Source organism: Zootoca vivipara, chromosome 7 (assembly GCF_963506605.1).
Source record: "Zootoca vivipara chromosome 7, rZooViv1.1, whole genome shotgun sequence".
Classification (NCBI taxonomy): Eukaryota; Metazoa; Chordata; class Lepidosauria; order Squamata; family Lacertidae; genus Zootoca; species Zootoca vivipara.
In genome coordinates, this window is record NC_083282.1 from 55,425,403 (window position 1) to 55,442,469 (window position 17,067).

Consider the following 17,067-nt stretch of genomic DNA (forward strand, 5'->3'; position numbering starts at 1 on the left):
ATGTCTGGGTATTCATGGAACAGATTTTAGATATTATAATGTGGTGGATTTGTCTGCAAGACATTCACAGAGCTATGTGGCATACTCATAATTTCAAATGAAGTCACAGTCTGAGAATTGTAGCAATTTACCTTTACAGAATATTGCCTTATATCCTATCTGTGTGTCTCAAAAGTGCCTTGTATAGGTTGCTTCTATGCTAGCCCCTCAGTTTTATGAAGAATTCAAATGAACATCATTAGGTCAATGTATTCCAGTAGCTTTTTTGTGTTTCCCAAGGGGTTTTGTTTTGTTTTTTCAGTTGGGGGAGTGGCAATAAAAACGCAATTGCATTGCCAGCCTGTCTAATGTAGACAATTGCTATTGACATCTTTCAGGGTTACTTCATCTTTACCCGAAGCTTCCTGTTTTCCATTTCACTATTTTAAAAAAAAAATGGAAGGAAGCTTACAGATGAGGAAATTAAGGGCCAATTCAGTAATCCTTCAGCACCACTGAATATGAAGCAATAAAATGGCTACAATCCCAAGCAGGAAGCTTTTAATTATCATTGAAAAGAGCCTTTGCTGAACAGGACTTGCTTGTGAATAAACATAAGGGATATTGACCATGGTAAAAGACATTCCTGGATGGTATAACACAATATTAAATACTGTGTGGCACCTCCTTTTAGATCTGTTTCCAGTACTGCCTGGTAGTGCTATAGGGTTGCGGCATGGAACCAGTCAAACTTTAGTAGATTTTAGTTTATGCATTCACATTTCTGACCTCTGGTTTCAGAATTTTAGGTAGCTTTCAAACAATCAGCTTCAGTCCTAGTGAAGCTTAATCAAACATTATCATATCCCAGATTTCCTCTTGTGTCCATAATAAAAGCTCCTTTTGTCAATGCAGGTAATTAGAGAAGTAGTTTCCATGTGAGAAATAGCTGAAATGTGTGCTGAGTGGAAAGAATCGGAAGGTCATTCTGTAGAAAGCTTTGTGCAATGTGTCAAAAGCTGTAAGCAAAATGTCCACACAATTTAAGCAAGGTTTTTCTTTTAACTCTAAAATGATATAGTTTATGGTGGCATATAGACAAATGGTGGAAAGAAATTGCTAACCTAGTCTGAAAACATGTGAAAACAAATGAAAAATGCAATATTTTTAAATCTACCACGGGTAACTAACCAGTGGCCCACAGTTCATATATATTCCCCAAAGCAATTTCTGCCTGCCTGCCCCAAGCCCCTCAACAACTTGGTTGTTATGTCAGAAACAATTAACTTTTGTTGTTGAGCAGTAGGTAACACTGCTGACCTTCATAGTTGCACTGGTGTGAGTGGAAAGATTCTCATCCTGCTTCCAAGGTGTTCAGCCAGAAGCTGCTGGAAAGCTCACAAGCAGGACATGGAGGCAATAGCCTTCTCCAACCGTTGATCTCCAGAAACTGGTACACTGAAGCGTGTTGCCCCTGAATATGCAGATTCTGTATAGCCATCATGAGGACTAGTAGCTTTTATATAAATGCTTGAGCAACAGTTCCTTTGCATGCATTGGTAAGTATTTGCTCAAATTGCATACAGTTTTAGCAGTCCAGCAGCTGGAGCAGTACATCCTTCCTGTTAATAGACAGAACCCGAGAGAACCATCTATTTGATCTTGGGGAACTTTATTTTTTTCTGCAGTCCAGTATCAGTTTGTACATAGTTACGTATGTGTGCAGAGTGTGAGATCATCTTCTGTGTTGCAGATGAAATGCCTCCCAGCTGGGGATGGATACATTGAAAATGTAACCCTAACATAATTCATTAGTAGTGCTATCTCACTGAAATTTGGTGGCGTTTCCCCCAGGAAACTGGGTATTGAGAGCGGTGTAAACCTTGATTTACACAGAATGTGTTGTGGTTTACAAATAAATGCAAAATGCAACATATATTGTGCTAAATATTTTAGTTTATTTTTGCTTGGCAAACCTAGCTACAGCAACCAAAAAAATACAAGAGAATAACACAGTTCTTGCTCCTTGCCATAATTGGGTACATTGGATCAGTGCTGATAGATTTGCTTTTTGTTGTATGTTTGTGTGTGTGTGTGTGTGTGTGTGTGTGTGTTCCATGTGCATTTTGTGCATTAAAAGAGTACATTTTCTGTATCTCAAGATACAGTAATGGAAGATTTCCAGGATCTATGCTTTCCTCCTCTGATGTATCCCAGGTGACTGCCAAAGCTACACTATTTTAGTGACCTCCCTTGCTTTCTTTTAGTGCCTCTTGTATTTTCATTCCTTTTCCCTTCCAGGCTGGCTGCTTCTGATGTGATAGATCAGAGCTTACTATCATGTTCCATCATTAATACCTGTGAGACGAAAGCGCTGTCCTTTTTCTTTAGGTTATTTTGAAAGTCACTCTTCTGGAGACAGCAGCTTATATTTCTAAGTAGAAATTGCACCAACCAAGTAGCCCTACACCTGCAGTTTTACTACATTATTTCTTTTGCTCAGTTTTGGTTAATTAGAACAAAACTTTACCGTGCAGTGAGTGATATTTAATGTTACACAAATATACCTGGATGGAAAAATAATATTAACCTTCATTGCCCCGTTAAAAGTACAGTAAGTATAGATGTAAAATGTCATAAGTGTGTGGCGCTGTCTTGACAAGCTATTATATGCAAAATGCAATGCATCACTGATGTCTCTCTATAGGTGGAGCCCAGAAGGAGGCTGGCAGAGGCCAGCAAGGCCAATCCATAAAAACCGTAGCCAACTGCAAAGTGGGTGTGGATTCCTGTTATCTGCCAAGGACTTTTTGGCCTAGGTCACATTCACATGTCACCACCTTGAGTACAATGAAGTTACATTCAATATTGGGAATGTACATTTAGGCCTGTCTTCTATTTTTTGGACACTCGGTGAGGAACACAGGGGTTGCTTTAAAGCCTTTGCAAAGCTCCCCGTGCTCACCCTAACATCCAGCATTAGGAGTTTAAATGAGGAGTAGAAGGAGAGTTGCAAAGCTGCCTGGGGGACTTTTACAGGTGCATGGCCGTGTCCACCTGTCAATCATGTGACATCATATTTATGTCATTTAATTGGCAGATAGTGTCACCCACCTGTCAAATTTGGCCCGTGAGACCGGCCCTGATAAGGATCTGGCCCACTGAGCTAAAGAAAGGTTCTCTGCTCTGTCCTATGGCATCCTCTTTTACTTCCCTCTAAAAGCATGGGAAGATCATTTTTCGTCCAGTACATAGCCAAAGCAAGGCTGTATCAAGTTTAGAAACTGTTGCCTCATACCAATGGCTGTAAGAAATCTGGTGAAAGCACTTTGGCTTTGCAAAACAGGATTGGGCTGTTTGCAAATGAAATGTAAGTTTAAGGAGGACAGAACAACTACATTTGGTGTGTGCCGTTGTATCATTTTGACATTGCCCATTAGATTTGGACATGGTTCTGTGAATACGTTGGATTGGAGGATTTTTTTAATCATTATTGTATCAAAAGTATACTTGTATATTGTACTCCCCCCCCCTTTCATTCTATATATCGCGCGATCTGATATTTGCCTTTCCTATCTTCCTTCTATTCTATTGAAAGCTTTTATATGTTAGCATCGTTAATTGAATCACCATTTGTTTCAAAAGCCTCCAGTATAATTCTATTCCCTCTATGTCAAGCCTGTAGTTTCATTTAGCCTAATGCAATTCTGAAGTCCATGCAATTAGTGTCTTGCTCCTTCCATTAGAATAGCTTCAAAGTGGACTTTTCTCCCACAGTAGTGCTTTTAACAGGAAAAGGGGATGCATGGCAAATCAACTGCCAGTAGTGAACAGGGAGAATGTCAAAGCACAAAGGCCAATGGGGCACCTGGCACTTTTGAGTCAATTAAAATTGCTCATACCTTTTGAAAAAAACATCATAATGATGTAGTGGTAGATTCCTCAAATGATATGAACGTAACAGGAAATCAGTAGTTGCCCCTGAGAATAGGCCTTTCAAACATTTTGAGTTTGGGTTTCCTGTTAAAACTTGTCCAATGATAGCTTTTGCTTTAGAGCAGGCATCCCCAGACTTCGGCCCTCCAGATGTTTTGGACTACAATTCCCATCATCCCTGACCACTGGTCCTGTAAGCTAGGGATCATGGGAGTTGTAGCCAAAAACATCTGGATGTTGGGGATGCCTGCTTTAGAGGCTCAAAAGCTCACATGAAGGTTAAAAGTACGTACTAGGGAATATTCTGGCAGTTTTGCACAAGAGGGTCAAAGGTTCAGCCTTGGAACATGACAGTTGAGGGGGGAGGGCACAGAAACTTTAAGCAGGAGTCTACACTTCCAATGATGGGCTAAAAGGTTGGGAGGGAAGTAAAAATATTGTGTGTAAGTCAACCTGGAAAGTAGTAGAGTCAGTGGAGGGGGGCAGTGCAAGGCTGCAGTAAGTTCTGCCTGCCCTTCTATGGCTTGCCTGGACTTCCCATCCACTGCCACTCATCATAATTTTTTTTGCAGTGCTCCCTATCTGTGGCCAAGCAAACCACAGCATGACAACACTTTTACCTAATTATATGTAAGAAAGATGGCTCTGGGGCCTAAATGTTCATGGGCCCTAGTATCATGTGAGTTTGGGCCTTTGCCCCAAAGATCCTGATGCCAAATGCACATTTTTTATAATTCATTCCCAGCTTTGAAGACAATCTGATTCTGATTTTAGGGGGGCTGGGGAACAAAAATAACTTATATTCACTTATTTGGGTGGAATTAAAAGAGAGGTCTTCTTTAATACATTTGCATGTCCTCCTATGATCAAACTTCTGTTGTAAGTAAGTATTGTGGAATCGAGCACTTAATGTGAGAAAACCCAGAGAGAGTCTGAGAAAGGTCTGTTGGCTACGAATATAGAGTGTATCTTCATTATACTGTTGGCAGAACTTCAACTCCGCGTGGCTGTGATAATCTTCCATTAGTGCTATTCAGGATATTTTTAATTTATTGTCAATAACTTGAAAGCTGCTTATACATGTTACTTCCTACTGGTGTTCTGATAAAGCCATTAGGTTATGGTTTAATAGCGCAATTCCAGTTTGATTCACAAGGAGGAAAAATTACCATTGATTTTAAAGTCATGAATCCAACCATTAAACCCTTTCACAGTTTCTCTGAGTGAATCATTCCTATAATGAAGTGTGCATACAGTCTTGATGAGCTCTGCTTTTTTGCGAAGTTTGAAATGCACAAGTTTTTGCATTAGGTACTCAAACTTGGCCCAAGAAAAATAAAGTGCTATATAAGCTAGGAGTTGACTTCATTGAATTGCTGCTAATTTAAGACTGACTCTGTTTCACTTGTCATATGTCACTAATAACACTTACTTAAAATTCAACAGAGTACCGGGTTCTGTGCAATATTATAATAATTAGGTCAGTTAGATGTGTATGTTTTCCTTTTTCGCAAAATAATTTACCGGTAGAAGAAATATACTACCATCATAGTTGGTAAGTCACATAAGCTTCGAGTGGTATTCAACTAAGTCTTACTCAGAGTAAACTCATTGAAATTAATGAGCATAACTTAGGGCTCATCCCACGATTTCTTCCATTTGTCCCATGGTTTCTAGTCAAGGTTCTGGGAGGGTGTTTTGCAAAAACACATCATGCTATAAACCATTACTTAATATGCATTGTACACAAGCTGGAACAAGCCTGGGCAGGCCTCAGTCTCTCGTGTTCTCTGTGGTTTTCAGGACACTGAATAATGTGTTAGGAAGCCTTTTGTACTTGTTTGTTCTAGCTATGTACCAGATAAATATGAATCCTTGGTTGCTCCTTGGAGAACTTTGCATCCTCTTTTGAGGTACCACCTACAATATTTTCCATTACCATGAATCAAATCTGTTACCCAGCTTCTTCTGCTCCCCCACCCCCCATTTTATATAACCCTCCTTTGTTAGGCAATACCATATATTTATTTCTCTGCCCAAGTCTGCTGTGCCCACCTGTGTTATCCTTTGCCTTCACTGCTACCATTGGATCTGAATTGTCACTGTTCGAACTTGGGCTGTGATGCATTTGGAAAATAAAAATGCCCAATCTGATGTCTCAAATCCAAAAAAATCCCACACAGAGAGACCTGGTTTGTACATGTTAAACCATAGTTAAAATTAAACAGGTGCTTTATGTGAATGAGCAGTGTGCTGGCGCATGTCTGTATTGCACGCCCTCCCTCTGCTCCTTCCTTTGGTGTGTCAAGGAGGAAACAAACCAGAGGCTACCTTTGTCTTCTATGTGAACCAGTGCTATGGTTTGTTTCCCCCAAAGAAACCATGGCTGCAGTCACATGACACTTTATTCCATTTTCTCAGTATTTCCCTAACTGATCATTTCCGCATTATATTTGAGTTTTCATGTTACATAAAAGCCACTTCCACAAATATATCAGAATATAGCACAACTTTAGCACTCATTTCTATGTTGCTTGTTTCCATAAAAAAAATCCATTTGCAAATAACATGAAAATAAACACTAAATTTGCACTATATTCTAGTATATTTCTGGAAGTTGCTTTTATGTGGTGTAAAAGTTCAAATGTAATGTGGAAATAAACAGTTAGGGAAACAGAATAAACTGCAATGTGAATGCAGCCCATGAGCAAAACCAGGCAGAGGGCCTTCTCAGTAGTGGCGCCCACCCTGTGTAACGCCCTCCCATCAGATGTCAAGGAAATAAACAACTACCTGACTTTTAGAAAGCATCTGAAGGCAGCCCTGTTTAGGGAAGTTTTTAGTGTTTGAAGTTTTATTCTGTTTTTAGTCCTCTGTTGGGAGCCGCCCAGAGTGGCTAGGGAAACCCAGCCAGATGGGCAGGGTATTATTATTATTATTATTATTATTATTATTATTATTATTATTAAGCAAAGAACAAACCTTAGCTTCCATGCTTGGTTTGGAGAGAAACAAATCACAACTGCTGGTTCACCTATAATACAAAACCACACTTTGATTTGCTTCTTCTCCGGTCACAATAGGCACTTTTGAGCAGCATGAACTGCTCTTTTACATTAACCATTATTCCATTTTAACTGTGGTTTCATGTGGCATCCAAACCAGGCCAATTTGGGAAGTCCTCAAATGTGAAGGTTGGGAATGGGTGGGGCAGGGAGCATCTAATAGCTTTTGCTTGCTATTTTCATTTTTCATCACTATGTGGATCAATTCTATTTCTTCTTAACTTTTTTTTCCTTTCAACTTCTCCTACTAGCCTATAACAAGAACCAAGGGGACATTGCAACTCAGGGCTGGTTTATTGGACTGATGTGTGCCATCGCTCTCCTGGTCCTGATTCTGCTGATAGTTTGCTTCATTAAGAGAAGCAGAGGAGGGAAATATCCAGGTAAGAGAAACAGCTATCAACTGGTGTAGCTTTGTTGTTGGGTTTGAAGTATTTATTCCCAAATCTAGATAGATGGTCTGATCATAATAATCATCCAGTGCTTTTTCCAGCCGGAACTCATTGGAACTCAGTTCTGGCACCTCTTACGTGGGTGCCATTGCCATTATAAGAGAACAAGGGAGATGTTCATGGTGAGTTCCAGCACCTCTTTTTCTAGAAAAATAGCACTGATCATAGGCTTCCCACTGGAAGGATTTAGTCCTACAGTTTTTTAGCAGCCGTGGCACTGAAAAGAATTAATCTCATTAAAGGCAATGCAAGAGGACTTCCAGCTAGGTAGGAGGTGAAGCCTCACCCCATGACTTTTGTTGGGATTTGACCTCGCGTACCATAAGTGTCTTTACTCAATCTGTATTTGCAAAGGGACTTTCTCCAGGGGGGAATGCATTGATACTTTTCTTTTTCAAAGGAGGAGGAAGGGCTATGGGGTAAAACACCTCTCTCAGGTTGTGCGATGACCACTATGTTCTCTCCCAGGATCTAATAAGGTCTTGTGTGCAAGAAGGTTTTGTGCTAGAGACCCTTAAGTACACATAAGGATTGTGGCAGGCGGCTTCTAACATCAAGCTGCAGTGTGTGACAAGAATGACAAGCAAGCTATACAGAAACAATTATCTGTTTCCCTAGTCCAAAAGGAAATAATGCCCTACCTAAAATACATGGGATGATGTTTGTTTATTATGCCAAGGTCCAAAAGAGACATGACATGGGGCATCCATGTCCAGTTTCCTTAAAAGAAAGACCAAAACCATATTTTTTATGGGCATATATGCAAGAGGGTGTTTTTTTATTATTATTAGGGAGCTGCATTAGGACAGGGAGTTCTTAATCCTTTCTTCCTGCACGGTTTTCTATATCACAATTGCACTGACTCCTGACCCCCACTAACCATAGTGAGGGGGGAAGAGAAGTACCATACAGATTTTGACTATGCTGTATCTGGAGGTGAGAGGCAATCACATAACAGGATATGTCCCCCCCCCCTTTTTTTTTTAATTTGCTGGAAGAGGTATTTGAAATTTACTCACATTTTTCAGCTGATAGATGTACTTGTGTTTCTTTCACTTGTCCCACTGTCCCTTTCAAAAATTACTTACTTTTTCACGGGTCTCTTCAAGCATAAAGGAAGTGTGGTACGTAATTTAAGAATACATTCACCAGTAGAAAGGGTCTATGTGATTTTGGGATGATGTTAACTGGTTGGTTTTAATTTATTCCACTGTTCATCAAAAAGATTCCAAGGTGCTGTACGAAAGTGTGAATAGAATTCATTCACACAACGTATAAATACAATTTAAAACCAACAAATAAGTGTAACAAAACGCAAGAGGAGAGAACAAAAACTCAAGAAGCTAAAAGCAAGAATAGAATACAGTTCCAAAAGCCATCCACACAATCCAAATTGCCTTGGCATAAATAGGAAGGTTCTCATATGGCACTGAAAAGCTTGCCATGTTGGTTTGTAATACAAGTTGTCTGGTGTATCTGGCCACTGTATTTAGGGAGCAATCCCGCATTCTAGTCAATTAAGGGCAAACCAGTGTGTGTGTATACGCACGCGCGCATGCACACATGCACACTTGTTGCAAAATAGTATACCTGGCTTGGTTTGCCTAGAGATCCTTGTTTCAAAGTAAGATAGCAGAGTGCTAAATATCTCTATAAAATGCAGTTAAGAGTACCCCAAGGGTATACAGTTAGGACGAGTATGGTCAGTCCTAGAAATATTCTTTGTACGTTACAATAGCTGTGGCTTAGGAAACACTTCCAAGCCATAATCTTTTACTACTACTTTCTTCTGTTTTATTATTTACCGGATATCACACTGCATGATAGTAGTCGGCAAATGTCGGCTTTTTAAGGACTGCATCCAAATAATACTAGAGCAGCAGTTCTAAAAAATAAGGCACATCAGCTTGTATTTTGTCTTGCTCTAAGCTCATGGGACAATTTCCCAACAATTCTAAATGCCATATGCACAGGAAATGCCTCCCTTACTACTCACAATATAGTAACATCAATTTATTTGTTGCGCTCTGTTCAGCATGCAACTAGCGTGACAGTTTTGAGCCAAACATTTGTGATGCAGGAAATAATAATGATTACTTCAATGGCAAGAGACAAGATTTGAAAGAGAACTTGAATCAGAATCTTGCTCAGCCTGGGATTTATGTGTATTATATTTTGGAGATTAAAAGCGTGGAAGCAATCAAAAATGACTTTGCACATACATTTGCCAACAGCAAAACCACCTCAATGTCAGTTATTTCTTCAGATCCTTCTCATCCATTTTCAGCCTAAATTCCTGACCACCTACAAAATGGCAAATGCTGGTAGACTAGCAGCACAATCCTAAACAGGTGTCCTCAGCCCTAGGAATGCATGGACACCTTAACATCTGATCCAATTCTGCATGGGGATGAGACTTAAGTCCCCCCCATCCCATTTCAGTGTAGAGTTTTAAAAAGAAAAACATTAAACATCCATGCACAAACAGCACAAAAATGTTTGAGAGAGGTGAAGGGTCCATGTGGATTCTGGGGGCAGCAGTGTGTTTTTTCCATACATTTCTTCGTGAGAATGATGGAGCCTCATCAAATCCCATTGCTCCCAGAGGGACTTGCATTCTATTGCATTCAAAGCACTAGCTGCTCCAGGCCAAGGGTGGCTGGATTAACCATTTCTACAAGTTTAAAGATCAGGACACACTTTCAGGAGAACAGAGGTAGGCCCACAGCCCTCATTCTGAAATCATAGAATCATAGAATCGTAGAGTTGGAAGAGACCACAAGGGCCATCCAGTCCAACCCCCTGCCGAGCAGGAAACACCATCAAAGCATTCTTGACATATGCCTGTCAAGCCTCTGCTTAAAGACCTCCAAAGAAGGAGACTCCACCGCACTCCTTGGTAGCAAATTCCACTGCCGAACAGCTCTTACTGTCAGGAAGTTCTTCCTAATGATTTGCCCAGATCAAAATGTGAGAGTCTGCTTTGGAATCAGAGTTTGGTGGATTGCTCACCCGTCCCCACTCAACTCAGAAGCAAGTCCCGTAAGTGTGTTTAGGATTGCAGCCATGAATACATGAAAATAAGATGTGTGCTTCTTATTATTATTTGCATATTGTATTCACAGTGCGAGAAAATAAAGATGTACCCCTGGACCCTGATGACCAGAAGGTAGATAATGGGTCATTTGATTACAGGTATGTTTCCTGCTTGGCATGTGTGATAGGCATTTGTTTTTTTGCCCTCTACCCCACCTATTCGAAAGAGCAACTTTGTCAGTTCAATAGTCATCAAGGTATCACATTCCCATAAATGTGCATTTTCTACCACCCTTGGTTCTCCCATTATGTCTCAAAGATCTCTGCAAAAGAAAAAGGTGTTGATCTCCACATGATACACTATTCCTATATCTGTACCATTTCAGGCTGCAGATAGGAGATTTTTTTTCTCTCCTCACATCAAAATTTCTCTGGAAACTTAGCACATGAGGAACAGAGTCCTAGCCTATGTTTGTGCTAGTATTGTATGTGCAGATAGTGGGGACAGGGGCATTCAGATGTAGTCTGAAATGGTACAGTCCCAGGAAATCTGCACTACATGATGGATTGGAAAGATAACAGAATGTTCATTAGCATCACCACGGCAGATAGAAAGCTAGATGCTATGGGAGAGATGGAAGCAATTTGTTTGGTCTCTCTCACACACCAGATTACTCAGAGAGGCATTTCAGGGTTTTTCAGCAACTAACCCTGCCCAGAAACAGGTTAACGCAACCTTGCTCAGACTGTAGAGAAAAATAAACACATTTTCTCCAAAAAGCCTGTGATGGGCTCCATATTCCATCCTTTTCTATAGGATCTCAGACAATCTCATTTTTTTGATAGTCTCTGTACAGCCTAGCAAATCCACCTCTCTTGACTGTTGTAGTGGGGGCCATGTGCCACTACAATCACCCCTCTATGAAACTCAAAGGCAACCTTTTATGGACATCGGCCATTTTTTATCTCAGCTTCCCAAAGCAAGGTGTTTTCTTTGGCTGTTCACAGATGGGTCCTGCGTTCAAGTTTTACATTTGTTTCCCCCTTGCTTCCAAGGCACTGAAACAGGTAACACTGTTAGCATTTTGTTAATCCATGTGACTTAGAGCACACGTGCTCTTTGTACATCTGTGCTTGCTTCGTGCTTTTAAGCAAACAGGATGATTTACTCAGATTCAGCCAGCCCTGTAGCATTTTGTTAATCCATGTGACTTAGAGCACACGTGCTCTTTGTACATCTGTGCTTGCTTCGTGCTTTTAAGCAAACAGGATGATTTACTCAGATTCAGCCAGCCCAACACCTTTTGCTGCCTGAGGCAGAACAGAAAATGTTGTACCACCACCAAGAAGTCAAGGTGTATAGTTCGTGAGGCCACCCAAGTTATTTTAGCACCTGAAAACCCCACAATCAATTCTCCCTGCTTCCTGGCAGTAAGGATACAATAATAACAAACTAAATAATGAACACTTTGTTGCCCTTTCATGACACCCCAAATTTACTGCCTGAGGTGGTTGGTTCACCCCGCCTAATGGTAAGACCCTCTGCTCAGATATAGTTAATTTTGAACTGAACTCCCACGAAATCCTCCAGAGTTTCCAGAATTATTTGAAAGAAATACAAAAGGGCTTGATTTGAAATGATGAAGAGCAAGAACTGGTGTCATGAATAGCAAGCTGCTTGAACGGTTCCCTGCAGAACATTGAAAGATGCATACATCTTGCAGCATAAAACCATATAAGCAAATCTAAAATGGAGGGGTTATTTGAAGGTTGAGCATTTGCAAACATCACTAGACATTTAGACGATATGGTTTACACTCCAATTTGTCACCCCATGAAACTTTAAGCACTGTCTTGTTCTTGTAAGTAGTGGGTTGGTTTCCAACCCATGCCCTCTATTCTAAAGTTCTCTTAGTGAGTTTATTATTCCAAACCATACTGATGATTATGAACTCTCCAAGCTAATGAACCCAGAATAAAAACTATGATTAACACTGGTTAATTGACTATCCTATCAGGCATTACTTACTCTATTGAATAAATGAAAGCGTGTAGATGAAGCATATCAGGAGAATTTGAGAATCACCAGTTCTTGACCAAGAAAACCATTGTGAGAATAAAAGTTTAGTCTAGAATTCTGCATAAATCTGAAAGAAAATTTCCTAACGCACAACATGTAAACAAATTGAAAATAAAGAGACAGATACTGTAATAATAAGGCAACAGGACAAAACAGCATGGTGTGAATGAATGATGTAACCCATCAAAAACTTTGATTTTATAACTGAATGCTCATTTTGCAGAAGCAGTCAGTGTGTTACATGCCATGGCTTTGTTATTAAGCTCCTCATGCGCACACATTGGCAGAATTTCCATATCACAGCAATCCATTAAACCATCAAATGCACAGAAGGGTTCCGTTTCGCTCATCCCTTGTAGGCAGCAGGCATAACAAACCTTAATACCTGGGTTAAGGTTATGTCTGAAGTAGCGATTGTGGTTTGTTTCCAAACAAACCAGGGTGTTAAGCCAAAATTTGTCTTAACAACCATGTTTTGTTTCAGCATAGCAAACTACAGTTCCCAGTCAGGCATAATGCTGAGACAGAGATCGTGGCTTGTTGCTCCCACTGTCTAGAGCAGCTGTGGGAAACCTCGTTTTCTTTTGACCAAGCCATGCCTAGCTGCCCTCCACCAGAAGTCATAAGTGGCACCAGGTGTGGAGCAGGTAAAGGAATCGCTGGGCCAGAAACAGCTTTGTCGACACTCCCAGTCAGCAGGACCTGAAAAACCCTGTGCATAGTGCCTAGTGAGGCTCATAATAAGCCCCAACATTTGTGATGCTTGTAGAGAGCTGTGTGTGACACTTTGAAGCCCTTACAATCAGCTGATCATCAGTGCTTGCATGGTACTTGGAAGCCCCATCAGCTGATGGTAGAGGCTTCTATGCAGCACACACCTCATCTACCTGTTAAACCTTGCCCATGGGAAGTGGGGAAGATAAAGAGCTGGCCTGCAGTCTGGATCCAATTTCCCACCCCTAGACTAGAGGAGAGGAGTGATATTTGCATTCACAGTAAACCATTAACTATGATTACTCATGATGTGCAAGCTGGGCACTTTGAAGGCACAGTGCTTTAACAACTGGTTTTTTCCCCTCCTGTAGATAAAAATCACCATTCCCCTCCTTCTTTTTACAATTAACCAGAGTGTTAATGCAGGGTGTTAGAAAAATGACACATCCCATAAGGAGTCAGAAGCAAAGGTAGCTGACTTAAGTCGTTAGCTGCTTAAAATTCACAAGGAATTGAGCAGTCCAGGGGAAAAGTTACTATTAGTGCTTGAAAGGTGGAAGGATATGTGCTGACATGCTTTCTTTATTGGTTCTCTTCCTACCTTCATAGATGCATGTCTAATATGCTTTCATCATACCCTTCACATCCTTAGTGCCCTGTGCACACTGCATTCCAATCACTGCAGCCTGTAATTAAAGAGATACTGTCACTTCTTTCTACTTTGCCACCAGAATAATGGTCTACTTGTAAGCTAAGAAGTTTGGAAGCCCATGTCCTTAAATAGCATTCTGTTCCAGTAACCATGCCTTACTATGCCAACTGATTTGGTTGAGAGAGATAGAGAAGCAAATCAGAACTAGAATTTTAAAACTTCAGAGCCTCTGGTCCTGTCCAAGCTGCTCCTTCCTGTTCCCCATATATTTTCAGGAAACATTACTGGGCTTTCTACTCAGTCAAGCATTTGCAGTTGCAGGGTGATTTCAACGCATCCCAAACTAAAGGTCCCTGTGTAAAATATAGCAGTAGCGAGTACAAGGAATTGGCAAATGCCTGTTAAAAACTAGGAGCACTTCCATACAGGTCAGACTACAGGCAAGTGGGTTCACGTGAGCCCAGATAGCAATTTCATGGCACTTGGAAGTGGGTCTATATTAGGCCAGTTTTCTGACATCGGCAGTATCTACTACATGACAGTCAGAATTCCTATCTTGATAGAGCCTTAATCAATTCCGTATTCTTCCAGGACCCCAGAGGTCATTGAGTACAGCCACCAAGAAAGGAGCAGATGCATTTCATAATGCGTTTCTTTCCTGTTTCACTCATTCCCCTCCAGTCCACTCATTTTGAAACCACAATATATACCTGCCTCCCAATAGACACTTGCCATCTGCTCATCCAGTACAATCTCCGCTCAGTGGAAATGTAACTTAGAAGCACCCCCTCCCTTTTTATGCAGAGCTGTCTGATTTCCACCAAGGTCAAGCGAATACCATGCTCCCTTTCTTTCCTGAAGGCAGCCTGTTCTGAGAGGGGCTTGTAGCACATTACATCATTGGAACAGCATGACAGACCACAAGCTAGTGGCTGCTCAGCTGCCTTTCAGGACCACATTTAATGAAGCCATGTGGGGTTGTATCTTCTGCCCTACTAGTGCTCCCTCCCTCCCTCCCTGGCTCAGATTTGAGGGCACATCTCATTTTTTTAGGGTTTATTTGCAAATTATTTGCTTTTGGAATCCATTAGATACATATTTTGGTGCGTATGCACAACAGGTTTATTTATTTATTTTTAATTCATTTTGTACGCACAACAATAAAGTGGCTAGCTCCTTTGGGGGGTGGGGGGGTGGGGTCGGTGGATTTTTTTCCCCCAGCACTGCCACCTGAAATGCATACTTCATCATTTTGCTCTCTGATCAGGCTCTTTCTGCTTCTCTCTCTGTTTTATTCCCATTCTTTCTTTCTCCTTTTCACCTTGTCTTTCTACATGGACCATGAAGGTCTCTTGAAAGGTAGGACTGTGGACTGCCCCCAAGTCTGGCACACAGCTTTTTCTTTCAGCAGTTCCATCACTGAAACACACCTTATTCTCTACCATCTTTCCCTGCCTCTCCACCACCAACCTTCATCTAACGCCATTAAAGTTTCACTTACTATTCCTTCCCTTGAAATTTCGGGCAACCTGTGTCCAATGAGTTGCATTCTGCCTGCGTATTTGGAGCCGACACACAACCAATTGAATTAGCGTGTCCTCAGCTCCATCCCTTTTTCTGTGACTAATTCAGCTGTGGCAATGACAGCCATTGGTTAGTTCAGCACTCAAAGGGAGATTACTGACAAGAAAAGGGGGTCTTCTGGGCTGCGGTTTTGAGTAGCCCCCATGTGCTCAGGTAAGCTCCTTGTAGTATGTGCCTCTGAGGTTTGAAAAGCAAGGTGATGCCTGATTTCACATGCTGGGCAGTAAAACAATGGAAACATGGTGAAGAAAAAGTCAGCAGCTACCAGAGGCCTTGCACCAGTTCAGAGTGAAGATTCCCTAGAAATCTTGTACACACAAAATATTCATTCTGACATATGCAACTCTTGAACATGATGCTCCTGAACCAGCCTGAGTCAGGCTTCCCTTAATACTTTAAATAAGCTGCAATATTTCCATTTAACAAAAAAAGTAAACTGTTGTTTGTCTGTTAAAAGTTGTATATACCTAACGTACTAACAAGGCCACCAAGTTAACAGTCTTCTTTGGCCTACAATCCAGAGATCTAGGTTAAATACCGGTAAGGCACAAGAGTTTTTGTTTTTTGTTTTTGACATTTTGCCTTTCAGCAGCAGCCCTCTGCGAAGTCACTTGACTTGTTGTGTGAGGGAGTGCTCTTTAAAGAGAGGCGAGTGAGGAAGGAACTCAAAAGCCCCGCTGGGCCCACGGAATTAGCTGTATAGTTCTCTGGACTGTAGCCTTTAGAAGGTCAAAACCAGCCGGGAATATCTTAGAAACTTCATTGGCTTGGTATATTGGGAATGGGGTGGGGGAGGACAACTCAAAGGGGACATTATGATGCAGGATACATTTTATCTGCATACTCTCTTGGTTTGAAAAATGAAGATTTTAGATGAAGAGCCCTGGGTCTGCCATTCTTCTTTTTTGCCTCCTCATATTGCCTTATATTGCCCTCTAGTAAAATTACGTTCAAAGGCACTGGTTGTGAAATTAGTGTGCACCTTTGCGTATGGTGACCAGATGAAACCATGCTTGCAAAATGTGGGCTTTAATGTTTCTGCTAGATGTGCAAAAATAGCACAAAGTCCCTCCAGATGGAAAAGAAATGTAGAATTTCACTTTTAGCAATAAATAGTGTCCTGTTAGCTAGGGATCATGGGAGTCGTAGGCCAAAACATCTGGAGGGCCGCAGTTTGGGGGTGCCTGGTGTAGAGCTTGTAAAAGCTCCCCAGAACCAGCAGGCAGCTGGTTTGAAAGAACCAAGGCCAACTGATCTATATGACTCACCATGGCAAGGGATGTTCAAATGGTGTGAATGGAGACCACGAACTTCATTGAGGCCATTAATATCTTTAGCAGGCCTGTTTACAATTGTGACCCAACAAAGGGAGCACAAGCCACCAGCCATGCAAGACAGTCAAATAGGTTCTCTTCTCATAATTCTAGACACCTGCAGAAGGAATAGGTTTTTGAGCCCCCAGAGAGCTATCACAGGCTACCTTCTGTTTGACAGTTTTGCAAGTTTTGAACAAGATCAGGAGGAATGATGACCACACTTCTTCTGTTATTTATCCTTGTAGTGGCCACT

The 17,067-nt window shown here is 41.2% G+C and overlaps 1 protein-coding gene across 6 annotated transcripts in view; it reads left to right on the plus strand.

The window, feature by feature from the left end:
- Positions 1–17,067, plus strand: part of NFASC (neurofascin) — a 197,675-nt gene that overhangs the window by 164,767 nt on the left and 15,841 nt on the right. For all 6 annotated transcript variants that reach the window (XM_060277089.1, XM_035122043.2, XM_035122048.2 and 3 more), the window contains 2 exons: positions 7,232–7,363; positions 10,558–10,627. In XM_060277089.1, coding sequence (XP_060133072.1) covers positions 7,232–7,363; positions 10,558–10,627 — 202 coding nt within the window. The remainder of the gene's footprint in view (positions 1–7,231; positions 7,364–10,557; positions 10,628–17,067) is intronic.